At 48.7% G+C, this 27,810-nt stretch overlaps 1 protein-coding gene across 1 annotated transcript in view; it reads left to right on the forward strand.

Annotated features, from left to right (window-relative positions):
• Positions 1–14,119: 14,119 nt before the first annotated feature.
• The window catches only part of LOC138301048 (phospholipase A2 homolog otoconin-22-like), a 70,517-nt gene continuing 56,826 nt past the window's right edge, over positions 14,120–27,810 (forward strand). The window contains exons 1-2 of the mRNA XM_069241085.1: positions 14,120–14,156; positions 26,241–26,310. Coding sequence (XP_069097186.1) covers positions 26,259–26,310 — 52 coding nt within the window. The 5' untranslated portion in view covers positions 14,120–14,156; positions 26,241–26,258. The remainder of the gene's footprint in view (positions 14,157–26,240; positions 26,311–27,810) is intronic.

Genomic DNA, 27,810 nt, shown 5'->3' on the forward strand with positions numbered 1-27,810 from the left:
ATTGCATGCTTCCACGATGCAGGAACATAAGCTTCCGTAAATGACATGTTAAGGAACTGCATGATGAAGAGAAGTATGGGGGGGTCTAGCTTTTGAAGTACCGTAATGGGGATAGGATCTTGCGGGGAACCAGACTTAATGCTTGTGAGGATATTAAAAAAAGAGGCAGTATCCATGGGAAGCCATTCATTAAGTAAGTTAGTGTTATTAGCTTGGGTCGTTTCTTGAGTGATAGGAGAAGGTAAAGAGTGAGTGGATTGGGGTTTAATACCGATGCTGGGATGATTAGAGTAATTGTGGAATTCAGAGTAGATTTTGTCAATTTTATCCACAAAGAAAATTGCCAAATCATTACATTTTTTGGAATCAAAATCAGGGGGCTTGGATAGGCGAGAGTCACCAGAGAGTTCATGTACTACTTCAAACAGCACTTTTTGCTGTTTTGCTGTTTGCTGTTTGCTGTCACTTATTATCACTTGCACTGCATAGTCACACGTAGCACCTTAGTATTGTTTGGAATAGTCACGTAAATATTTGATTTATTAAAATGTATTTATTTTCACTTTCAAGCAGAATCCTTTACTGTTTGCCTAAATGATTAACTTTAGAACAATGTTTATATTTTAATGACCTTCATACCCTAAGTTCCATTGGATTATAGAGGTTTCCCCATGGTTTATCTGAATTTTCCACAAAAATAAGCAGTGTCAAGAGTGTTATTTCCCAATCTGGCCGCTGTTTAGTGCAAAGGGATGCCCACATCAGAAGGAGACTTTTGGGAATAATGCTGGCAAACGTGAGGGTGTGAGACTTCACCAGCTGACCACCCGCAACATGACTGCATGCTTGCACCAAACTGAATGTCTTGCATTTACCGAGCTATCAACCACTGGCACATAGTATTAGATTTGAGTGCCAAAATGTATGGGGAAATTGTGGCACTGTGGTGTTTGCAGCAAAACTCTTAAATTCTGGTGTGTGATAACAGGAGTTACTGCACATATTGGAATCAACAACGTCACTCATCATCTATGTCATAAATTGCCATAAGGTTTTCCAAAACTATTACGTAAATAGTAGTCCTCATACACTCTGGTGGTCATTCTGACCTCGGCGGTAAAAGGCGCCTACCGCCGGTCAGAAATCCTCCATAATCCCGCCGCGGTCGCGGAAACCCGCCACGGTCATTCTGACCCGCAGAAGGCAAACCTCCGAAAATCCGACAGCCACAACAGACCGCCAGACCAGCGGTCGGCGGAAAAGTGGAGGTGACAAAACCTCCACCGTCACGCCAACAGAAATACGCCCATGCCATTACGACCCACGAATCCACGCGGCGGTCTTTCAAACGCGGTATTCCATTGGCGGGACACACCGCCGCGGTCAGAATACACACAAACGAACAAAACTCAGCCACATTGGCCGATTTGAATACTACACACCTGATACACATACACACACCACTCCCACACACACAATACAATATAAAACACACACCCACATCACCCACAAACCCCTACGACCAAAAATTCTGAAATAAGGCCAGAGCGAGACACCACCATCCACAAACTAGCAGCCACAGCCACTCAACACCATCACCCACACACTATCCACACACAAAACAACACACACCACCACACTCAACACACTTAACTACACATACTCCACCCCACACATCATACACACCACCCCATGGCACCCCAAAGACACCCCCGCTTCTCAGACGAAGAACTCAGGGTCATGGTGGAGGAAATCGTTCGGGTAGAGCCCCAGCTGTTCGGCACACAGGTCCAATACACCAGCATTGCCCGGAGGACGGAGCTATGGCAGAGGATTGTCGACAGGGTCAACGCTGTGGGACAGCACCCCAGAAATCGGGAAGACATCAGGAAGCGATGGAACGACCTTCGGGGGAAGGTGCGTTCCATGGTATCCAGGCACAACATCGCCGTGCAGAAGACTGGCGGAGGACCCCCACCTCAACCCCCACAATTTACAACATGGGAGGAGGAAGTCTTGAACATCCTGCATCCTGACGGCCTCGCAGGAGTCGGCGGAGGAATGGATACTGGTAAGTTGAAGCTTCACTACTGCTTCCCCCCCACCTGCATGCCAAATCATACCCCAACCCTCACCCCCATCCTCGAACCCCACCCTCACCCCCACCCCCATCCTCACCCCCACCCTCACCCCCACCACCATCCTCACCCCCACCACCATCCTCACCCCCACCCCCAGCACACCTATTCCCTGCCAATGTCTCACCATCACAACCCACACATCCAAAATCCTAGGCCTGCATGCGTCCACTAAGCATGGACACCCATCACCAAAGCATGCCCAATGCATATACACATCCCCCCCACAAGCCACCCTCACCAAAGCCCCCACACACGAATGCCAGCACTTGGGGACACGGGAACCCACAGATACACCCATATGCCACACATTGAAACTATAACCATACCTCTATACCCCTGCAGGACCCGACCGTCAACACACCGCCGCGGAGGGCCCAGAATTCTCCACACCCCCCACCCAAGAGGCCGTTAGCGATGACAGCAGCTCTGTCGACCTGGACACCGATGACCAGCCCGGACCATCGGGGACCTCTGGACAGTCGGTTCCCCTCACACAGGCCCAGGCCACTACAGACCCAAACCCCTCTGGGAACACCAGCACAGCTCCCACCCAGCGGGCCCATGCCTCTGTCTCCAGGGCGCGTCAATCTGCGGTGTGTCTACCACTACAGGGCACCCAGGATAACCCACCACCCCAACAACAACAGGGACCTGGGGGCAGTGGTAGTGGGCACACCGGCCAGGGGGCAGAGGCCCAGGGAAACAGGGCAACTCGGAGGGCAGCTGTGCGACAGGGGGGGGACGGGCCCAGGGAACCCACTCTCCACGAGGCCCTCACCACCATCATGGGAGCATACAACCGCTCCCAGGAGACGATGGCGACGGTACTGGCCCGGTTCCAGGAGATCCAGGTACTGCAGGAGGAACACTATCGGGGGTACAGGGAGGACATCAGAGCCCTCACCTCCACCCTGGTTACCATGGTAGGGCTGCTGCAGGACCTCATCAACACCAGGACGGACACTCAACAACACCCAAGGGCCCCTGCCACTAGCCTGGACCAAGAACAGCCAACCACCTCCGCCGGCGCTAGTGGACAGGAGGCCCCCGCACAGCAGCAGCCCACCAGACCCCCACCTCCTGCAGGAGAAGAACCACCCCGCAAGAGGGCCCTGAGATCTCGCAAGAAGACAGAGTAGGATGTCAAGACCCCCGCCAGCAAAGGATACCACCTGATGTCATCCCACTGTCCCACATTGTCACCCTGTCCATCCTTGAACTGCCCATGCTCCATCTCTCCACAGGCCTCTGGACAATGCACCTGTGTGACTGTTACTCTGGACTCTGCCATGGACATTCCTTCACCATAGCCCCCACCCACTTGAAACCACCCATCCCATTTTGAGCACTTAAATAAACACCTATTTTGCACAAAACTATCTGGAGTCTGGCTGTGATTTCAAAATATTGTAATTGACATGACAGTGCAAATATGTCCTTGTACATAGTGAAGTCAACAAACAGCTGCCACAAAGCTGTAGTCCATGGGGAAACGAAGCACAGGACTCGTAGTGGGGACCCCAGATCTGAAATAGGGAGGGAAAAGCCACAACTCAGTCATCATACACTGGGGCAAATAGACAGGCAGCAGAGATGCAGGAGAGTAGTTCACATTTACTAAATTATCTTTGAATTGTTACCTGTGTCCTATTGGAAGTACTGTTCAATGATTCTGTCCCTGTTGTCTGTTTCAGCCCCGTCGTCTTCCTCCTCGTCACTCTCCTCAGGTTCCACTGCTGCCACAACACCACCGTCTCGACCATCCTCCTGCAGGAAAGGCACCTGGCGGCGCAAAGCCAGGTTGTGAAGCATGCAGCAGGCCACGATGATGTGACACACCTTCTTAGGTGAGTACATTAGGGATCCACCTGTCATATGCAGGCACCGAAACCTGGCCTTTAGGAGGCCAAAGGTGCGTTCGATCACCCTCCTAGTACGCCCATGGGCCTCATTGTACCGTTCCTCTGCCCTGGTCCGGGGATTCCTTACTGGGGTCAGTAGCCACGACAGGTTGGGGTACCCAGAGTCCCCCAATAGCCATACACGGTGTCTCTCTAGCTGTTCCATCACGTAAGGGATGCTGCTATTCCTCAGGATGTAGGCGTCATGCACTGACCCTGGGAATTTGGCATTTACATGCGAGATGTACTGGTCAGCCAAACACACCACCTGGATGTTCATTGAATGGTAACTTTTTCTGTTCCTGTACACCTGCTCCCTGTCTCTTGGGGCAACCAAAGCCACATGGGTCCCATCAATGGCACCAATGACGTTGGGAATATGTCCAAGGGTGTAGAAATCACCCTTCACTGCAGCCAATTCGCCCACCTCAGGGAAAATGATGTAGCTCCTCACGTATTTCATCAGGGCAGACAACACTCTGGATAACACCTTCGAAAACATGGGCTGAGACATCCCAGAAGCAATTCCCACTGTTGTCTGAAATGACCCACTTGCCAAGAAATGGAGTACTGACAGGACCTGCACCAGAGGGGGAATCCCTGTGGGTTGGCGGATGGGGGACATCAGGTCGGGCTCCAGCTGGGCACACAGTTCATGTATAGTGGCACGGTTAAGACGGTAGGTCAGGATAATGTGGCGTTCTTCCATTGTCGACAGGTCCACCAGCGGTCGGTACACGGGAGGATTCATCCGTCTCCTCGCCAAACCCAGCGGACGGTGCCTAGGAAGGACAACATGGAGCACACAGTCAAGCAACCCACAGGTACGTACTCACAGCTAGCACAGTAAACGATTCTCTATGCAGTGAATGGCGTGTCTGAGTGGCTATGCAAGGCCTAGGCCTGTGTGACGCAGTTGAAATTGAGCCATGTGGACCCTCGAAATGGCGGCTGCCTGACCTGTGAAGTGTGACAATGGGATGTGAGGTCAATGCGCTGGCGTGGCACACCGCGGCGGGCGGCGGGCGAAGACCGCGGCGCGAAGCCGCATTGGTTAACATTGAAGCCTATGGGTTTCAGGAGCCAATGGCGAAGGGCGCCGGCGGTGGCGGTACGCACCGCCGCGGTACGCACCGCCGCGGACGTGACCGCCATTTTCTATCTACTTATCCACTTGCGACTTGAACTTTCACAGGAGAGGACCTATACTGCAAGTGTTGCTGTGACCTCGGTCTGGAAGGGACAATGGCTGCTGCGCCTGGGGAAAGGGCCCCTGCCTTCACTGGAGAGGAGTTGGAGAAACTTGTGGATGGGGTCCTCCCCCAGTATGCGCTACTCTACGGTCCTCCAGACCAACAAGTGAGTTTAATTCAATCTGGATTTGGGGCCACTGGCTGGCTTGGGGGCCTGGCGGGGGGCCTGGCGGGGATGGGGGGGCATGTTGGGGCTGGCGGGGGGCCTGGCGGGGATGGGGGGGCATGTTGGGCCTGGTGGGGGGCATGGCGGGGGGCCTGGCGGGGATGGGGGGCGTTGGGCCTGGCTTGGGGGCCTGGCGGGGGGCCTGGCGGGGATGGGGGGGCATGTTGGGGCTGGCGGGGGGCCTGGCGGGGATGGGGGGGCATGTTGGGGCTGGCGGGGGGCCTGGCGGGGATGGGGGGGCATGTTGGGGCTGGTGGGGGGCCTGGCGGGGATGGGGGGGCATGTTGGGGCTGGCGGGGGGCCTGGCGCGGATGGGGGGGCATGTTGGGGCTGGCGGGGGCATGGCGGGGATGGGGGGGCATGTTGGGGCTGGCGGGGGGCATGGCGGGGATGGGGGGGCATGTTGGGGCTGGCGGGGGGCATGGCGGGGGGCCTGGCGGGGATGGGGGGCGTTGGGCCACTGGCAACGAAAATGCAGACAAACTTGAACGTGGTATTTCTCCCTCCCTGTACGTGTCACATAGGTCCGCGCCCATGAGAAGATCGGGATTTGGCGTGCCATCGCCAAGGAAGTCCGGACCCTGGGGGTCCACCATCGACGGGGCACCCACTGCCGCAAGAGGTGGGAGGACATCCGCCGCGGGACCAAGAAGACCGCCGAGTCTCTGCTGGGGATGGCCTCCCAACGTAGGCGGGGTGCCTGCCGTCAACTGAACCCCCTGATGTTCTGGATCCTGGCGGTGGCCTACCCTGATTTGGATGGGCGCGTGAGGGCAGCACAGCAGACACAAGGGGGTGAGTACAAGCATTATCTACTCTGTTGTCGCGCAGTGGAGGTGTCTGGGTGGGGGAGGAGGGCTGTGGGTCCCCCTAGGCCAGGGCGATATCTGTAGGCTGGGCACCCCCGTAAGCCCCTGTGTCCCCAGCCACCACCCTCAGTAGTTTGTCAGTACAGCCATCCCTGGGCCGTGTCATCCATGGGTGCAGTTGTCAACTCTAGGCGTGTAGGGCATGTTCCACGGAATGCGTAGCGGACCCCAAGTGCGCAACTTAGTGCAGGGGGCATCTGTGTCTGTCATGTCCGCTAACTGTACCGGAGATCCATGTACTCAATATCCCTTTATTTCTCTCTCCCCCCCCCTTTTTGTTTGTCTTTCTGTGCTTGTGTGCATCAGCATCATCAGGCGGAGGAGAAGTGGCATCGGGGCAGGAGGGAGCTGCATCTCACATGGCCCAGGAGGGCCATGCCACAGAGTCAGACTGGACCAGTGAGACGGAGGGCGAGGGGAGCTCCACAACGGGGACGACTGGACCCTGCAGCGACACGGACACGTCCTCGGAAGGGAGCTCCCTTGCGGGGGTGGCACCATCCGTGCCCCCCGCCATTACAGGTACAGCCGCCACCCAGCGCACCATCACCGCCCTCCCAGCAGCCCCTCAGCGTTCGCCCCGTGCCAATCTGCCAGGAAGCCGGGCATCTCCTTCGCCCCAGGCACCTCAGGCCCTGCCTCTGTTACCCCCGCTGCCCTCAGTGAGGAGGTCATTGACCTCCTCCGAACGCTCATTGTTGGGCAGACTACCCTTTCGAATGCCATCCAGGGGGTGGAGAGGGAGGTTCATCGCAGCAATGCGTACCTGGAGGGCATTCATTCGGGTCAGGCTGCCCATCAGCGATCGTTCCAGGCTCTGGCCTCAGCACTGACGGCAGCCATTGTCCCTGTCTCCTGCCTCCCTCTACTAACTCCCTCCTCCCAGTCTCCTGTTCCTCTGCCTGTCCCACCCACACCATCAGACCAGCCTGCACACACCTCAACACCCAAGAGAAGCTCATCCAAACATAAGCACCACAGATCACGCAGACATTCACACACGCAACATTCCGATGCAGACATGCCAACAGTCACTACCACCTCTGTGACCCCCACCTCCTCGTCTCCCTCCTCCCTCCCTGTGACGTCTACACTCACACCTCCATTCACCTCACCATCAGCCAGTGTTTCCATCACCAGCACACCCTCCAGTCCAGTCCGCACACGTGCAGTCACCACCCCCACTGCCATTTACACGTCCCCTGTGTCCTCTCCCACTGTGTCTGTCACCCCCTCTTCCACACCACACAAACGCAGCCACCCACCCACCCAACAGCCATCCACCTCACGACAGCCTATCCCTCCTGCACCTGCACCCAAAGACAGCAAACGTGACTCACCTACAACCACATCCTCTCCCTCCACTCCCATTCCCACTGTACCTACCACTCTCCATTGTCCCAAGAAACTCTTCCTCGCCACTGCTAACTTCTTTCCTGACCCTGAGCCCCCCCCTCCTTCTCGTCGGGGTAAGAAGAGCACCTCAGCCACCACCAGCCCTGCAGCCCCCTTGACAAGGGTGCAGGGGTATTGGAGCCCACCAGCCCGCATGTCTGGATCTTCGCCCAGCAGCAAGGGGACAGCCAGCCCACCCCCTGGGAAGAGGAGCAGAAGGCGGAAGGGGCGCCGCAGGAGCCCGGCTTCTACATCCCCCCCGGACACCACCCAGAGACAGTCACCAGCCACAGCTCCAAAGGGAGGAAAGGGCCACAGACTCCCGACTAAGGAGGGCAAGGGCAGCAAGTCGGAGAGGTCAGGCTGCAGGCCTGCTGCCCAGGAGGAGCCCACCACCCCCATAGCCGCTGCCCAGGGAGGACCCAGCCCAGCTGGCCAGGAGGGCCCCACCACCCACAGCCCAGGTGGGCATTAAAGGAGCACCATCCCCGCTGCCCAGGAGGGCACCACCAGGCAATGAGCAGTTGGCCATAGACCGGCCGCCGTCTCAAGCACCGCTGAACTGGGCCCCGCCGTCTCAAGCACCGCTGAACTGGGCCCCGCCGTCTCAAGCACCGCTGAACTGGGCCCCGCAGTCTCAAGCACCGCTCCGCTGGGCCCCGCCGTCTCAAGCACCGCTGAACTGGGCCCCGCAGTCTCAAGCACCGCTCCGCTGGGCCCCGCCGTCTCAAGCACCGCTGAACTGGGCCCCGCCGTCTCAAGCACCGCTGAACTGGGCCCCGCCGTCTCAAGAACCGCTGAACTGGGCCCCGCCGTCTCAAGAACCGCTGAACTGGGCCCCGCCGTCTCCAGCACCGCTCCGCTGGGCCCCGCCGTCTCAAGCACCGCTGAACTGGGCCCCGCCGTCTCAAGCACCGCTGAACTGGGCCCCGCCGTCTCCAGCACCGCTCCGCTGGGCCCCGCCGTCTCAAGCACCGCTGAACTGGGCCCCGCCGTCTCAAGCACCGCTGAACTGGGCCCTTCAAGGCAAGACCCGCTGAACTGGGCCCTTCAAGGCAAGAAGCGCTGAACTGGGCCCTTCAAGGCAAGAAGCGCTGAACTGGGCCCTTCCAGGCAAGAACCGCTGGCCCTTTGGCAGACGTGGCAGGGCAGGATCTGTCTCGGGCAGGGCTGCAGGATGTCCTCTGGCCAACATGCCTCCTCCAGTGGCAGTGGGGTCTGTTATGGACTGTTTGGACTGTGGCTTTGCTCTCCCCAGGATGGCCCAGTGGGCAGGCCACCCACTGTATGGACTGTTTGGACTGTGGCTTTGCTCTCCCCAGGATGGCCCAGTGGGCAGGCCACCCACTGTATGGACTGTTTGGACTGTGGCTTTGCTCTCCCCAGGATGGCCCAGTGGGCAGGCCACCCACTGTATGGACTGTGGCTTTGCACTCCCCAGGATGGCCCAGTGGGCAGGCCACCCACTGTATGGACTGTATGGACTGTGGCTTTGCACTCCCCAGGATGGCCCAGTGGGCATGGAGTCCCCTCGTGGATCTGGCGTCGTGTACTCAAGTGGCTGAGGTGCCCCCCCTTCCCTTCCCCCTGAGGTGCCTGTCCTATTTTCTTTCTGATGCCCCTGCAGTGTTCTCTCCGTGGAGTTCTTGTCGTGGGACTGGGCCTTGCCCCTTTGCACAGGACCCCTGTGGTCCACGGACAGTGGTTGGACTACATTTAGTAGCTGTATATATTTTGTACATAGTTTATTTATTTATTGGGATTACTGGTGTCCATATTTCAATATATCTGCCCGTTTATGATCTCTTCTTTTGGTCTTTGCATTATTTCGGAGGGGGGGGTTTGTGGGTTGTGACAGTGATCTGTGGGAATGCATTGATGTGTGTGTTGTAGTGGGTATGGGTGGGTGGGTGTGTGCCGGTAATCTTTTCCCTCCCCTGTGTCGTAGGTGCAGTACTCACCGATGTCTTCCGCGCCGCCGGGCGTGCTCCTGGTACAGGAGCAGGTATAGGAGTGCGGGGATGACCTGCAACTCGGGTTCCATACTGCCGGAATCTCGCGTGGAGTGCGTAGAGGTGAGCGTTTTCCCGTTCGTAGTCTGTTTCCGCCGTGTTTTTATCGGCGGTGCTCCCGCCCCGGAAAAGGTGGCGGATTGGTGGGTCGTGATTGGGTGGGCGGTACATTGTCTGCCGCCTGGCTGTTGGCGGGGACCGCCGCGCTGTTTGTTTGTGCCGCCGTGGCGGGCGGAGTGTTAATGCGGCGGGCTGTGTTGGCGGTTCCCGCCAGGGTCAGAATTGCATATTTTGGACCGCCGGCCTGTTGGCGGCTTGGCCGCCGCATTATCACCGACCGCCAGGGTCAGAATGAGGGCCTCTGTCTCCTGATAGGGTGGAATTTATATGATGAACCACTTCACAAAATATTTTGCTACTTTCATGATGGAGCCAAGGCAAATTAAAAAATTAGGCATTTGGTAAATGTGACTGCTTGAGACCGCTAAAACACTTTTTGAAACGTACTAAACCCAATTAACGATTTGTAAAAGATTTTCCGAATCATTAAATAGATTTAGGAGACATTAAGGAATCAGTACTTGGAAGGGGTATGTTTAGGGCATTCTTCCCAAATACTGAATCCCTATAGTGTGTATTAGTGTTTGGCAACTACAATCCGGTTGAAAAATATTAATATTTTACCACCAACACAAAGGAGATGGTAGCTCTTCACAAATGGGAAGTGGTGCTCAAGGCACCCCTTTCCCTTGTGAATGTTGACAAAAACATTTTTTGGGAGTAGGTACTGGTCTTTAGAACCAGTGCCTACTCCCAAAAAATGTTTGTGTATTTCTTTTTTTTTAACACAACTCGTTTTCCTATAAGGGGAACGGGCTGTATTCCAAAAAATGCTTTATTTAAAAGCAACCACAGACATGGTGGTGCTTGTGATCATAATCAATTATAGTGGGTCGCAATTTACAATCAACCTCATGAATATTGATGAGGTAGATAGAGTTGAGACCCACTAGGATTCTGTATTTTGTGAACCAACCTATTAGAACATACTTTGGTTTGCAAAATTAAAAATAATTTGGTAAACGTTGGTGTGCAATTTGTGGCCACTTTTAAAAAATCAGTTCCTTTACATGAGGCCCTACATTTGCACAGTATGGTTCTGTGACAGTATATGACTAATACTAAAATTAAACTATACTGAATGCTCATGTTCCTTAGAAATATTAATACAAGAGGAGGGACTGGGAGATTGATGGTCCAGTGTACAGCCTCCCGAGACTAAATATAATATAGAAAGGTACACTGTTCCAAAAAATATATAAAGAGTGATAAGAATGCAGGGTCGGAATCAGTCAGTGATATCAGTGATACCAGGAGAGCCCTCAAGCACCCAATAGGATGACAAGCTTCATCACTGGGCTATCTCCTCGTCAGACCGGTGCTGCAATGTCTGACGGACCACCCCTACAACCGGGATGGTGCTAAACCGTAGGCAGTTTGCCAAATTAGGGTCTGAAACGAATACTGACTATGAAAGATATAAGTGAATATGTGTAGGAGAGATTGGGAAAGTTAAAATTAGCTCTGAGCCTTAAACATCACTTTAATGAATCAGGGAAAGGTTCAGGCCAAGATTAAAAATCATAAGGCGTGAATGCGGGAATAATGTCCCTCTACACTCTACACAGGGGAAAAAAAGGTAGTGTACCTAATCCTGTCAATATATGGTCAACATGTTTCCCGTCTTGATGGTCAACAAATGATCCCATTACGCTTCATCAGGACTATGACTACTACTTCTCCTATTAAAAAAATGCAACAAAAAGTGCTAAAATGTCACTTACAGAGTGAAGACAAGTTGTCAACATCAGTTGGTCAATCAGTCGCCCATCCCATAGTCGAGAAGGAGCTTCCTAGGAACGCGCAAGCCTTAACCAAAGGAGAATTATTTATTCTTTCCTCGGTTGAACTGGAAACCTGCCCTCAGCCGCGCGCCTGTCTTCACTCTATAAGTGACATTTTAGCACTTTTTGTTGCATTTTTTGAATAAGAGAAGTAGTAGTCACGGTCCTAATGAAGCGTCATGGTTTGATGAATCATGTTCCCTAGCAGTTGAAAACCGAGGTCCAGACCTCTCTAATGCCAGGGCAATGCCATGCCAGGTGAAGAAAGTTTGTTCTGTCCTGACTGCATACTTCTGACTCTATCAAGTCACACCTGGGGAGTCTCACTGGGGTGTAGTAAAATCCTTGGATAAACTTCAAACGCAAGAACCTGTTTCTACCATTCAGAGAAATGGTCCTACTATATGCAGTAGTATCTCCTTTGCCTGTTGGTTTGATACAGGCAGGCCAAGCTTTAGCTCACAATTCAGTCATGCTCTGTTATGAAGTGGTGATTCTTTGCCAATCATCCATTTGAACATTCTTGACATTGAATGGAAAGGCTGGGGAGTGTCCCATATCTATTTTAATTTGGTATCAGATCAGGTACTTTAGGATAATGCATAAACCTTTTTTTGTGTTTTGCATATTCTAAAGTACAGAAAAGTATCAAGGTGAATGTTCACGTGTTCGGTTCCCCTAAAGGCCTTCAGGTTCTTTAGATCCCTGTCAATGAACAGGTCCCCTATGTGTTTTATGCCTAGTCTAATTTCCTTGGTGATAGCTTTTGGTTCCGATGACATCAGGAGCCAGAGATTGTGTTGAAACACGTTCAAGAGAGAATATTTTTCCCAGCCAAAATTTGTTGCATACCTGGTGCCATGAATATTTAAGTGGTCTTTACAGTGTCAGTTCTCCCGCCTGGCCTGTTAGGGTGTTCTACTGTTGTGGTTAGAAGGGGTTAGAGCAAAGCTGGTTCTGTTTCTACTACTAAGTGAGCAAAGTTGTAGCCAACATGCGATCAAGAGTGCAACTGTACTTGGGTGACATGATAATGAAGTTCTAAGTAAGATGCAGAGAATGCTCACACTTCATATGTAAGTACATGTCAGTATACATTCCAAGCAGCTCTAGGTGACATTACTGACCAGGCCAGCCTGCCCATTTGGGACTGATGCGCTTTGAAACATTTTCTGGGAGGGCTGGTTGGTTGTTGAGGAAAAGGTAGAGTAACTTGGGCAGTATAATTATTTTTCATATTAGTAGTTTGTTCAGCCAGCCAACAATGGAAGTCTAATCCATCTGTCGATTCGGTTTGGTATTTGGTCCACAACTACCTTGTGATTGTCCCTGAATACCAGGACGGTGTCTCAATGACCCTAACACCTATATATTTTGCAAATTCATCCCGCCCACTTCAATGCTAATGCTAGACTTACCGGTGTTGTGTTGTGGGTTGGACATAGGTGCTGGAAGTAGAGGTACTGGGATTGCTGCAGCACCCCCAAAGTAACCAAGCTGGAGTTTAGAGGGATTAATGAGCAATCAAGTTGCCTTTAAATTTTGTTTTCATCTGATAAGGTTTGCTTTGCTTCAGTGTCAGGCGATAACCCCTGGCAAATGGCTGTTTATTCTTTTAACACGGCGACTAGTGTTTACTTTCTTTCACTGCAAAGCAAGATTATTTTATAAAGTGAACTGTTTGACAGTCTTACTGGGGTACAATAGATGTTGATTTTTCTAATACATAAAATTTAAATACCTGTAAATGAACGACGAAAATGTTTCAGACTATATCTACAGTTCGGAAAGCACAAAGGATTCACAATTTCTGCAAAATTCGGAATTGTGACAAAACAAAGATTTTAATTTTAATAGGACCAAAACAAATCAATGCTTCCGTATTTCCTGAAACCCGATTTCCAAACAGTATTGCTTGTGTCCTTTTAATCAGTAAAAAAACAGTATGTCTGAGCAACTGTAGTTGCCATTTCAATGGAAAATGTGCCTTCTATAAATGGCAGTGTGCTGCCACACCATGCTTTAGGAACATGTGGGTGACAGTGTTCTCCAAATAGCACCACTAGTGATATACTACACCCTCACCTGATTAATATATTTGTTACACATGCTCTCTGTGTGTATCACCTGGAATTTTCACAAACCATATGACTTCAGTGATGTAACACTCAGGGGTGGCTCCTCCATTTGGGCGGAGGAGCATTGTATCACCGCCAGCAGCGACAGCTGCAAACCTCTACAGGGAAACGATAATAAACAGTGTTTATTATTGTTTCCTTGTAAAGGGTCGTGCCACGGGGGTGATGAGGAAGGAGCTCATGTGTGTTTGGCCGGCCATCTTCGGCCGGCCTATCACACATAGGCACAGGCTCCCAGTCTGGCTGGGAGCACCCTGGCTGGGTGCTCCCAGCCAATCCTGATGCTGCTTTGAGCAGCGTCAGGAGTGGCGAAGGGCAGGCTGGGAGCCTGTGCCTGGCTGGAGCAACGAGGGAGAGAGGAGCAGCAAAGGAGCGAGGTAAGTGTTTTCTTTAATTATCTTTTTTCTTAAATTTTTATTCATACTGGAGCACCACCCCTTTGCCCCACCTCCTCTGACCCCACCATCCACCCCGCGCCGCCCCTTCCATGCAGGTCAAGCTGTGACTGGTAACACTGATGACAGCTCCACCACTCTGAAAACTGTTCCAGCACCACTGGAGTCAGGGAGAGAATGATGGATTTATTCCAGTTGATTCTAATGCCTGCAAATGCCAAATATTTTGTATTTTCTTGCACTAATAAGGTAAGAATGGGGTAAGAATGGGGTAAGACTGGGTCTTGGATATATAGTGTAGTGTCAACCTAAACCATTCTTGTTCTGCCATAATCTGATCCATTTATTTATAAGACACTTATGATTTGATAACCTTCTTTTTTGAATCTATATCTTGTTATACAGCTCCTACAAAGATAATAGAACTGAGTATTAAGATGACAGAACTTCAGAATGTAGGGGACTAAGTCCATCCACACTATTGCCATGCCCAATTCCTGGCTAGCTCATAGTGCCTCAACTACACCCCTAGCACTACAGGAGTGGATGGTGTTTATGGCAATCTAAACATGACCCTCTAACTCCAAAATAGGTCGTAGAAACAGATCTTACCCTTTGGTTGTATTACCCATGCATGCCCAGGTGAGAACACATGATAAGAATTACGTTTTCAATACATTTATTGAAACAGTCGTAGTCTTGCATAGAGAGAATTTGCAGTGATAATTAGGCAGATGAAACAAAGCAAAGTAACCAGCATACAAACATGGTAAAGAAATTGACCAAACCAACCACGGTTAATGATTTCTAGATGTTCCTTCATAACCCTAAGTCTGAGAGCATAATGGCTATACCCTCTGCTATTGCCTGATTTAAAAGGTTAGCCTTAATCCCCATACCTGTAGAACAGTGTCAGGAGTCAGCCTGTTGTATGAATGGCAATCCTTTTGGGAAGCTAGTAGATTTGCGCCAGTAGCGCTACATGTCGAACACACCATTCACCATCAATGCAACACTGTATTAGAGGCACACCTCTGATGCAATGATACGTCTAAATATTAATAGCTGTCTCCAAATGGGCACTGCAAGCATGAGGATATCATGTACTAAAAGGAAAAGTCTATCTAAAACAAGCAATGCATACAATATATGCTTACAATAATATCAAGCAAGAAAAAGTGTGTAAAATGTCACTGATAAAAAACACTGCAGCTTAAATGTGTAAAATATAAAACAAAGCTAAAAATGGGAAACCAACTTAGGTCCAAGCAGGCCTCACAACAATATGACAGCAATATTTTCCACCAGCAAGTAATAGGAAAATAGATGAGCTTTGGCAAGCTGACATTTCGGTCATGAGCATTCTTACTTCCGGGTTGTAGCATTATACTTCTGAATTCCTCAGGTCTTGTCTCCAGGGACCTCATGCTTCTTTTAGATATTGTCTCCAGGGACCTCATGCTTTTTTCATAGTTAAATGCTTATGGAAACTGATATACACTTAAATTGTACACACATTTCTTGAATGGTATATACACAGAGCCAAAATCCCACATTTTGGATGATTCTCGTTCAACAGCACAATTGGTATAAGTAATTGCTGAAAAAAGAAAACTTTAATGTGGTAATTTTGCTGCTATAATAAAAATGTTGTAGGATTGTCTCTTTCTCCGGATTTTCCCAAACCAAAAAGCATGTTATTTTGAGTCAGACTTGTCATGTGTGCCTCAAGTGAAATTAGCTATCATCTGGAGACTTTCCATATCTGTTTTCCCTTATTATGTAACCTACACAATTCACTGTACCTCAAATCCATCAATTGCCATTCACCCAGGACAGTTGACCTATCCCAGGAACTCTGCTTATTATAAGAATTTTATTTTTTTCAGTTTTTCCTATAGTTTCAATGTAAGCAACCTAGATAAAATTGCCTCTGCATGCCAATGCTGGTAACTCAGAAAATAAAACTAGATGGGATGATCTTCCAAAATAAGACAAAACGTTCTCCAAACATCTTCATTTATAAATTTGAAACACAGAGAAGCCATACATAAGCCAAAAACATTGCCTTGTACTCAAAGTGTTGGTCAAAATAGGGATCAATACTTACCACACAACTCAGAATTCTGCACTTTGAGAAAACTCCATTTTGTCAGGAATTGGAATTCACCCCCCTACTTGGAAATACAAAATAGTGGAGGAATCTAGGCCAGAGAAATGACACTTCCTTGCATCACAATATCTGCTATGTTCTTCGCCCAGTAAGCCAATGGATTGCCCCTTTTTTACTTCCCGCTCCTTCAGTCTCAGTGGTTGCTCACATTCCCTGTGCTCATGCCTTGGTATGTGGCCTGGTCTTCTTGTGTTACATCCTTAGGATCATTATCAACCCAATCTTCATTTATTTACTGAGCCAATTGCTGTCAGAGATTTTTTATGCACCTGGCTTCTTCATCTTGTTTGGTGCAACTTTTAGGGGACACTTGCAGCCTTGTGTAGATTCTATCACTGGCTGGCAACATGGCAAGTGAGAATACTCAAACATCCTTCAAGCACAAGCCAGATGAGCAAGAAAGAAGACCACTTCATCCAGCTCTTGAGAATCCCTCATTGAGAGACCTAGGTTTTAAAATCATAGGATTTCCAACTAGGAGAATATAGATACTTTTGTCATTTGATCCACAAAACTCCAATTATTGGCAAAGGACATAAATGTATCCCTCTGCAGTCTACATTTGTGAGGTTCACTTTTCTTCACGACAATTAGAAGAGCTCCTCCATGGGACAGAGGAAATTGGAAACCCCTTTTCAAGGTTTTTATAACTGTTCAACTTTAAAATGTTTTCTTTTGCAGTAAGTGCACGTACCTCTGCTTATATGGTATACTATCACCTTTATTATGATTGTAATTTTTCCACCACCAGAAGAACAGTCAACCAAGCCCTCGTAAGCAGCAAATTGGACTACAGCAATGCCCTCTATGCAGAAACCACGGCCAAACTCCAGAAGAGGCTGCAATGCATCCAGAACACCTCTGCACGCCTCACCTTGGACATCCCCCGCCACCACCTGAAAAACCTGTACTGACTCCCAGTCAACAAGAGAATCACCTTCAAATTCCTCACCAACGCTCACAAAGCACTGCACAACACCGGACCAGAATACCTCAACGGACGACTCTCATTCTACACTCCGACCCAGCATCTCTGCTCTGCCGACCTCGCCCTCGCAACCGTCCCACACATCCGCAGAACTACAACTGGCAGTAGATCATTATCGCACCTCGCCACCAAAACGTGGAATACTCTTCCCACCCACCTGCGCCAGACCAAAGACCTCCTTACCTTCAGGAAACGTTTCAAGACCTGGCTGTTTGAGCAGTAGCAGCATCTCCCTCCACCTTCTCCCCCCTCCCCTCCTCAGCGCCTTGAGACCCTCATGGGTGAGTAGTGCGCTTTACAAATCCCTGATTGATTGATTGGTTGATATTGTGCACATTTTCTCCCTTTGCATCCTTGGGCTTGAGTCAAAACTGCTTCTTTGCATCTTTAGCTTGGTTCCCACATAAGATGAAGTGTTGAACGGACCACATGTAAACTATGCCATAATGATGAGGTCATTGTGTTCCAAATTAGGCTTTTTTCAGGAGAGATAGGGTGCATTTGCTCATAGGCACATCTGAGAAGGGACTATGCATCAGTAATGCATTGTTGATGTTCAATGGAACGTTTGCAGCATAATTGTTAACTCCATCATATTTTTGTTTTGTAACACCTTTTCATTGGATTTTCACAAAGGTACAACTATAGGGGTGGGCTGGGGGGAGAGCCGAAGGGCACACAGCACTCTGCACATATAAATTGTATGAAGGCTAGACTGTAACATATTAGGGTTCAAATAGCCGCAATACATTGCCGAAAAATAATCTGTGTGTGCAACAATGTGATTATGCTATATGAGAACATCATGTGTCGCACATATAAGGAAGGCTTTAGTACAAGATACATGTTGGCCTCTGATTGCCGGTGGGAATGTTGTTGAGGGAGGGGGAAGGGAGTGGCCATGCAAAAACGGTGGCCTAACTAGTTTGTCAAAGGGTGGGATGTAGCACATTGTCAATATTTCGGGAGGGATGTGATACCGGGGGTGTACACTACTTGAGGGAAAAGGTCATGGGTGTTGCAGAGTGGTAAGGGGAACATCCAAGAGAATGCAGACATTCTTATAGAGTCAGGTAGTTGAATAGCAGCCAGCACCCATAGTCAATTTAGCCTGTATGACTGGATGAGTAGGAGGTTCTGGGTCCAGTGAGACCCACAAGCTGCTACAGGTGTTGCAAAGCTGCCAAGGCATCAGGAACTGACCAGCAGGGAGATTATAGTCGCCAGTGAGCTGTTCAAAAGAAAGGAACTGGCCATCACAGTAAAAATCACCAGGCATAAGTACGGAGCGGGATGTCTAGGGCGCCAGTTCCATGGATGAATAGAAATCCGGGAAGCGAGGAAGGCCCACTAGGGGGAGCTTGGGCCCGTAGGGCGGTTCGCCATTATGGAGACGTTGAATCCTCTGCAGGCAGGTGCGTGCTACTGCCACCTGGAGGGGCCTAGTGCGGGCAGCAACACACTAGGAAGTGTTGTGCTAGCACGCTCCAACACAGCGTTAATTAAATGATAAAACTGGACACCGTTCTTGTTTCTGCAGCCAGAGACATTGAAGCAGCGAGTAAAGGCCGGCCGCTACTTCACTTGATGCTCCGTATCGCTTGCCTTCCGTCCCGCGGGTACGCCCTTTATTTTATACCCGTCCTGACGACATCAGGGCAAACCACACCAAAACGTGTAGAACGTGGTGGTAAAAACACATGGGGCCACAGAGTATCTTAACCCCGTCCACCCCCACTGATTGCAGTGTTCCAATACCAGTTACGTCACTGGTATGCGACACTACATTCCTCCAAAAATCAAACAAAGAAAACACACTACACATCATTGTACATAAGTCACTCATCAACGAGATAATCACGCAACCTTGTAGAAGGAGTCGGATTGCTGAGAAAATTGTATTTTGTAGCACCTGACCTTCCAAGAACGGGGCTTTGGCTAGAGTCTCTAATGGATGCATCCTCCTGGACAGGGGCCTGCATGTAACATCTGAGACCGGAAAACATGGGTCACCACCAACATCTCCTCCAGGTAGGGACTCCACATCATCATTCAGAATTGGGGAGCCTGGGTATGGAGCGTCATTGGTTGGAGGATAGAACCTTTTAAATAGGGATATGTTACGGGTGACCACGACAGCTCCCCTCTGTGCCACAACCGTTGATCCGTTCCGATGCATAACAGTAAGGAACCATACCAAAAGGCATTCTGAACTTACTTGTCTTGTGATAGTTGCGTAAAAAGGAATAAATGGCATAGTCACTCGCCTGGCCACTTGCATGAGCAATGCGGATCACTTTGTTTAGGGTTCTCATGAAATGTTCTACTTCTCATTGGCTTGAGGCCAACGGGGCGTTATCCACCGATGTCGAATGCCAGTGTTTTTAAAGTACTCTGCCATTTCTCGACTCTGAAAAGGCGGGCCGTTGTCAGTTTTAACTTCAGTGATAAGACCATGGGTGGCTACAATTCTTTCCATATGAGATATCACTATCTCAGCTGTGAGAGCAGGTATGATCTCCACTTCAGGATTCTTGGAAAAATCATCAATAACAACCATAGTGTGGCGACCGTCGGGGAGGCTCACAAAATCGAGACTGGCTGATTCCCATGGTGCATCAGGGCTGGGTTCAGTCTCAACTGGGACGGGGCGACTAGGTTCTCCAGAAGCTTGGCACCACACGCAGGACTTTACTACTTCCTCCACTTGCTCATCAATGAGAAGGAACCATACTTTAGATCTGAAACGGCTCTTTGTCTTAACTATGCCCTGATGTCCATGGTGAGCCAACTGCACCACCCTGGCTGTGAGAGACGACGGTACAACCAACCTGCATCCTCGGAGCAGACACCTATCCGCATTTACGGAAAGTTCATCCCGAACATTATACAGACTTCCAAGAATGCGCTGAGAAGCATGATTTAGACTTGGTAGTTTTCTCTTGATCACATACCATTGGTTGGTTCGGTTTGCAGCTAGTGCCTTTTGGAAACATTCATCAGTGGCTGTAGCCTCAACTATCTCACTGAGAGAGATAGGCAACGGTCTTGATCGTTCTGAGATGTACTTAACATATTCCTCAGTTTCCTGGGCATCATATACCTCTTTGTCTGAAGCAGCCCGTGGATGTCTGGATAGATAATCTGCTGGATTTTCGGACCCAGGGCGATACTCCAACCGACACTGGTAGTCCTGTAACTGGAGCATCCGCTTTTCTATCCTGGGAGGAGGTTCTGATGTAGTGCCGTTGAACAATGGCAACAAAGGTTTGTGGTCAGTCGTTACTACGAAAGAGCATCCATAAACGTAAATGTGGCAATGTCTGCAACCCCAATGCACAGCAATTGCTTCTTTTTCTATTTTAGAATACCTTTTTTCAGTCTCAGTTAATGATCTGCTGGCATATGCTACTGGGGACCAATTTACGCTACCTTGTTCCTGAAATAGCACAGCCCCCATGCCTTTTGGACCCGCATCAACTGCGACCTTGGTCTCTTTACTGGGGTCAAAATATCTAAAGGTGGTGTCACTGGACAAAGCATCTTTGATGGCTTTGAACGCTGTCTGCTCAGTCGAGCCCCACGTCCATGGTTCAGATAATTTGGTCAGATTCCGGAGCGGCTGACTGAGAGTTGATAAGTCCTTGATGAATCTGCCACTATAATTCACCATTCCCAAAAAACTTCTCACCTCAGTTATGCAGGTGGGCGGAGGTGCATCTTTGACATCAGGAACTTTTGCTGGGTCAGACGCGATGCCGTCTGCTGAAAATATGTATCTGAAAAATTGTATTTTGTTTTTTTTAAATTCACACTTCTGAAGGGGGAATGATGTTCGGCAATAGTTGGTGCGTGTATCAGAATGTCATCACTAACATTGAGTGTTCCTGGTAGATCTGTCAACAGTTCATGTATTACATTTTGGAACACTTCAGCGGCACTGGAGATTGCAAAATTCAAACGCTTGTACCTCCTTAGTCCTACATGAGTGGAAAAAGTCGTGATGTATCGTGACTATTTCGCCAATACCAGCTGATGGTATCCTGACCGCAGGTCAAGTTTCGGAAACCAACACGACCCTCCAAGCTCACCAATAATGTCATAGATCGTGGGAGTTAAATATCGTTCACGCTTAATAGCGACGTTAGGGAGGCGCATATCCACGCAGATGCGAAATTCACCAGGTTGCTTAGGTTTGCAGGCAACTACAATAGTAGAAACCCACAGAGTTGGCCCAGTTACTCTGCCTATAATGCCCACCTTCTCCAGTTGATCCAGCTCTTTCTCTACTTGGGGTCTTAGATGAAACGCTATGCATCTATGGCGAAGGGTGACAGGTTGCACAGTCTTTTCGATATGAAGTCGCACCTCTCTGGTCTTCAGACAACCGATCCCTTCAAACACTCCTTGATACTGGCTCAAAAAGTCTGTTATCGATTCCTGGTGTATACTGAGTGCGAAGGTGACAACCCCCAAATCCTCAGCAGCTTTGCAACCCAGCAACATCCTGAGTCCTTCTTCTGCCACGTACACCTTAGCTAGAATGGACTTGGACTCATGGGTAATGGTAGTGTTAAACACTCCTCTCAGGGTCAGTGGCACAGTCTGTCCATAGGCGTAGACTTTGATTTTAGCTCTGGACAGTATTGGAATTGGAGTCATTTTGCAGTTTTCGCTTGCAGCTAAAATGTTAATTGAGGCTCCTGTATCAACCACTGCCAAAACCTTGTGGGTGCCTAATTGGACTTGGCATTTTGGCAACTTTGTCGACACATGAGAGGCGTTTGCAATAGTGAATATTGAATGTACAACATGTACTTCAGCTTCCTCATTACCATGTCGCTACCATGTTCAGACTGGCTTGCTGTCACATTGATGGAAGCGTTGGCAGAGGCAGCCCGAGTTTTGCCTGACCTGCATACTTTCACAAAGGGATTTAGCTTCCCACAGTCAGCACACTTCTTGCCTCTGGCTGGACTTTTGGACAGTCTGTGTGAGGGTCCACCACAATACCCACATTGCTTTGACGGAGGTTTGTTTGCGCGGTATCTTGACTTGCTCGTGACTGGAGCTACTGTGTTGGTGGCTTCTTCCTTTATTGGTCTCTGCAGGGCTGCTTCCATATGAGACGCTCAGACCTTAGATAACTCTTTGTGCGTCCCATTTGGAGAATATCAGGCAGGGATCTTCCGGACTCCTCCAGAATACGTTTTCTAAGTTTTATTGACGAACACCCTTGAATAATTTGCCCTCTTATCTCTTCCACTTTGTCGGCGAATCTGCATGTATTGGCAAGATCTCTCAGCCTCATGTGGAAAGAGTCTATTGATTCTTCCGCTTGTTGGCGGGCTTGCCTAAAAACAAACCTCTCATAGTCCGTATTGCCCATGGGCTCAAAATGTCTATATAGGGCGGCAATTAAAGTGGCGTGTGTTTTGGGGGCATCTTCAACAAGGTTCTTCGATATTTTGTAGATGTCTTTTCCTCCCAAATGCAAAATCAAAGCGCGCTTCTGAGCGTCTTTGACCTTGGTGGCCTCAAAATACAGCATGACCCTTTCCACCCATTCTTTCCACTTAGGGGCTTGGGCAGATGGAGCCCCTTCCAGGATGAAATGCTTGACGGGTGGTATGGTGGACATGACCGCGACAGAGAGGTATACGTATAAGGTGCAAAAACAGTCTTGGTCCAGAAACGCTAACTCAGGTACTCACTGGACCGTTGTCAGTACATGCAGTGCTGATGCTGAGCGATATAAGTAGAAAGTCACTGCCAAAAACCTTCACCAGGCATCTTCAGAACTATATGGGCATGGAAACAACCTTACAGGTGGGCAGGAATCTCTATTAAGGGCTTTGTCTGTGTAAAAGTCAGCAGATGTATTGGAGAAAATACAAACCCACAGTCACATTTAACCATCCTCGAGAGCACAAACACAGGCAGGAGAATTCCCAACTCTGAAAAACTTCAGTGGGCGGAGCCTCTGCCATACAGGCTCCGCCGGCAGCAGCACTAACTTGTCATGAGGTTACCAGCGCTGAGAAATTTTAGTGGGTGGGGCCTCTGCCATTCAGGTCCCCAGCAACAGCAAAATGATGCAGGATGAGGTTCCTACCTCATTAGGAAAATATTGCGGAGCTTCTGTGATCAGAATCAGCACTTTTGACCCACCGGAGAGGGCGTGGCAGGCAGACGACGCCTTCACCACAGAAACCATGCGGCACGCACACCGCAAACAAGAAGCAGCCGCCACCCAGGGAGAGCGGTGGTTCGCACCACACACCCTCGTCAGCAATGTTGTGTTGGCGCGCTCCGACACGGCGTTAATTAAATGATTAAACTGGACACAGTATTTGTTTCTGCAGCCGGGGACTGTGAAGCAGCGAGTAAAGGCCTGCCGCAACCTCGCGTGCCGCTCCGTATCACTTGCCTGCCTTCCCGCGGGCACACCCTTTATTTTATACCCGCCCTGACGACATCAGGGCAAACCACACCAAAACGTGTAGAACATGGGGGAAAAACACGTGGGGCCACAGAGTATCTTAACCCCGTCCACCCCCACTGATTGCAGTGTCCCAATACCAGTTACGTCACTGGTATGCAACACTACAGGAAGGAGAAGGCGGTGCACAGTTGTGGTTTTAAAGATACCCCGAGTGTCACAGATCTCTCCGATGTAGCGCTCCCGTAGCTGCGCAGCCAAGAAGCATGCCTTGAAAGAGGGGGCACCTAGTCAGCCCTCTTCCCATCGGGAGCTGCAGCTTCTGCAGGGCTACACAATGCCTGTTAGGACCCCAAATGAGTGTGGCGCACTTCCAGAAGGTTGGCAAAGTAATAGAATAGTCTGGGTTAAACAATCATTTTGGCTAGTGCTATCTTTCCAATCGGTGCAAGTGGAAGAGATTGTCAAAACGTCATTTGGAAGTGAATGTAAGGGCTCTATGCAGGTTCCCCTCATAGGGATCCATATGCGTATGATACAATCGAATCCCCAGAAAAAGGATTCCCTCTTGGCAAATCATTACCCAGAAAGACGACCTGCATCGTTCTGCCAGGACTAAGGTGATAAATAGCAGACTTGGACGACTTCACTTGCAAAATGGAAGTGCCTCCGAAGTTGGTCAATGTATTATGAATGGGACCAAGCCTCACCTCTACGTCCTGGAGCTAGAGGAGCAGGTCATCCTCATACATGGAGACAGCATGTTTGTGGTACCCCAACGGGATACCCCACGTCTGCCTCTCCCTTCAGATCCTAACTAGTGGCTCCATCGCTAGGGTGAACACTAGGGGGGGAGAGTGGGAAGCCCAGTCGGGTACCACGCACGATGGACTGAAAAAAACAGGTGAGACAAGTGGTCAAAGACAGGCTCAGATGTTGGACTCCAGTAAAGTAACCAAGTATACACGACTAGGTGTTTTCTAATGCTCATTCGCTTGAGCACCTGGAACAGATAATACCAGGGAAGCATATCAAAAGCTTTCTCCAAATCCAGTATAAGCCAGGCGGATCCTATAAATAAACTTGCAGCCCTATCCTAGATGTGGAAGAGATGGTGGATGTTTTGTGATGTACTGCGCTCTAGAACAAAGCCATTTAGATCTATATGTACTAGGGATGGCTTCACTTGTGAATACCTGGTGTCCAGGATTTTTCCCAATATTTTGTAATCTGCAATCAGGATGGCGATGGGTCGGTAGTATTCTAGTCACGTGGTTGATGCTGAAATAAAATCATCTTCTTCTGATCCTAGCTTCAAGGATTGAAGTAGGTTTAACATTTCATGACAGGAGTTGCTGTACAAAGAGGACATTGACGAGCATCGATTATGGGATCATCATGTGGAATACTGCGCTTGTGTGAGAGATTGATTTCTTGGCAGACCTTGTCAACTTTTTGCTTGAAAAAGAACCTGTTGGCTGTGCTTTTCTCACTAGAGTGGATGAATATGATGTGGGGTTAACACTGCATCTGAATTGTGTGCTGTTCTTCTCAGAGTCTTCACTGATAGTAACTTTGGCTTCTGGGATGAGCTTTTGAGATGAGTGCAGAGAGCCTTCAAGGTTGACACATTGTCTGAAGTTTGTGTTAGATTTCTTTTCTTCCCTTGCCCCCTGACCGTGTGCCTGCTGCTTTTGAGATCCTGGCTGTACCATGGAGCTGAATATATAATGATGGTCAGATACTCGAGACAAGGCAGATTAGGTGCATTATTTCTGTAAGCGATAAGGCATTCGAGTGGCACAGTGGTCTCTTGATGCACTAAATCAGGCAGTATTTTTGACATTTTGTTATGCGATTGATTACACATGTTCATCATGTTATGTTAAATCACTGTATTTGTGGCCATTAGGTGTTGATGAATAGTTAGAGCAAGCCAACTACTTTGAACAAAAACAATAGAGCATGAAAAGAGTTTTTAAACAAAGTGGAAAAAATTCAATGTTTACATTAGCTGATGTACCAGATGAGTCATTCTCTGCCATTTTAGCCTATTATATCATACTTGTAGTACTTTTGAAGGGAAATGTAAATGATTTTGAAGTGCAAGGAAATAGCAGATTGTACATGGCACTTTAGGAAATAGAGCAATATAAATAGAAAAAACATTGAAAGTACGTCAATATATGCAGAGCTCAAGTTAAATGAAATGGGAACACAAAGTAGTTGAGAAAACAGCATTTCTACAAATAGGGTGTCAACCATGAAGATGTTTGGTCATGTTTTTCTTAAACATGGACAACACGATGGCAAGAAGAAAGTGGTTGATGAGATGAAATGTTTTCATTGCTGTAGTACAGAACAAGTTAAAACATCCAGAAATTGGCAAATGATGGAAGGTGAAATGTTTTAAATGTGAAAAATGACCATTTTCGCTTATTTGTCGAATGTCGTTTCCTTGAGATTTTTTTAAGGTCAGTGATGAAGAACTGTATCAGAACAAGAGTGATGGAACAAAATCATCCTCTCAAAGGTATGACTGAGGTTTTCAGTGAAGAAGTTGAAATGAGGGATGAGTTTAGGTCACCATATTCAGTATTTGATGTACAAATGTTTAAAATATGTAAGGATATTTAGCAAAAAATCTGAAATAACTCCCAAAGCTAGTGTGGAGGAAAATTACTTGGTATGCATTATTTTGAAGCTTTACTGAGGTTCAAGGACAGAACAGCAATGGGAATGATATATGTTGTGCACAAAGAGAACATTTTATAAAGTTAGAGAAAGAAAACAAGGCTAGCTATAGTTAGGATCCTAATCATCCTCAGCAGTTATTATTAATGTGTGATGGTGACATTGATAGATACCCTAGTGTCCTATCTGATAAGTGGGTATGTCTGTAAAGGTTTTCCTATCACATAACTTTAGGTAAAAGTAAGGTCCCTTGTGTCCATCAAGAATAGAATGTATTATTAGCTTTAAACGAATTATTGCATAAAGGATTGTAAATGTTATCTCTTGAAGGTGTTATAGAACCAAATGTAGCATTAGAATGCTTAAAGAATCTGAGACATCAGCTCCGATGCATCAGATTTCTTGTGCTGCCCTGTGTCCCCCTAACGACACAATGGATGCGCTGTATTTACCATACAGAGCTCCATGGTGCACGTTTTCACATATGCGTCAGAAATTGTGATCCATAAAGTGGCGCAAAAGTCACTCATTGCTGGACTAGCGTCAAAAAATTACGCTATTCCAGAAATGCAAGTACGGCTCCCATGTTAAAAAGCCCTGCATCCATTTAACGTCTGCTCTGAGCAGGCATTAAAATTCTAGCGCAGTGAAGTCGCAGAACGATGCACTGAAATGTTGTAAATTTCACTGCACTAGTTCTGCGTGACTTTTTACGTGGGAATGCCTACCTTGCATACATTATACCTTGCACATGTATAATGTGGCACAAGGTTTACAAACTGGTGCAATGGTGCCATTGTACCAGTTTGAAAATGTGGTGCACTGTACGGGAGTGCTTAGCGCTACCGCTGCATCTAAAAACGAATTACACTACGATGGTGCAAGCAGCTTGAAATTAAGTCCCTAATTTTTTCAAAAGTCTAGAACCTGATAAAATGCCCTCCGCAATGTAGGCACTCCACTTCCTTTGTAAAACCAGAAGGTGCATTTGGCTATGGACATCTGCAATATTTCAATGTGTGATATAGAAATTATACGCGGGACAACTAATGTATTTTCAAAATGATATGCTAGGATGGGAAAAGGATACATTGGACCATAATAATGCACTGATGAGTGTTTTAGGCAAACTACAGAAAACTCTTTGACTATTGGCATAGGCAAGTGTAAGTCAGTCATTGCAAAAGCTGACTATCGTGGTAACACCATTTCAAGACACGTTCCGACCGCCATCTGCAAGTCTGGTGGTCCGACTGCCATCCACGAGTCTGGTGGTCTGACCGCCATCCGTGAGTCTGGTGGTCTAGTGACCGCTAGACCCATAATGAGGCCCTTTATG

The sequence above is a fragment of the Pleurodeles waltl genome, chromosome 6 (assembly GCF_031143425.1).
Source record: "Pleurodeles waltl isolate 20211129_DDA chromosome 6, aPleWal1.hap1.20221129, whole genome shotgun sequence".
Taxonomy (NCBI): domain Eukaryota; kingdom Metazoa; phylum Chordata; class Amphibia; order Caudata; family Salamandridae; genus Pleurodeles; species Pleurodeles waltl.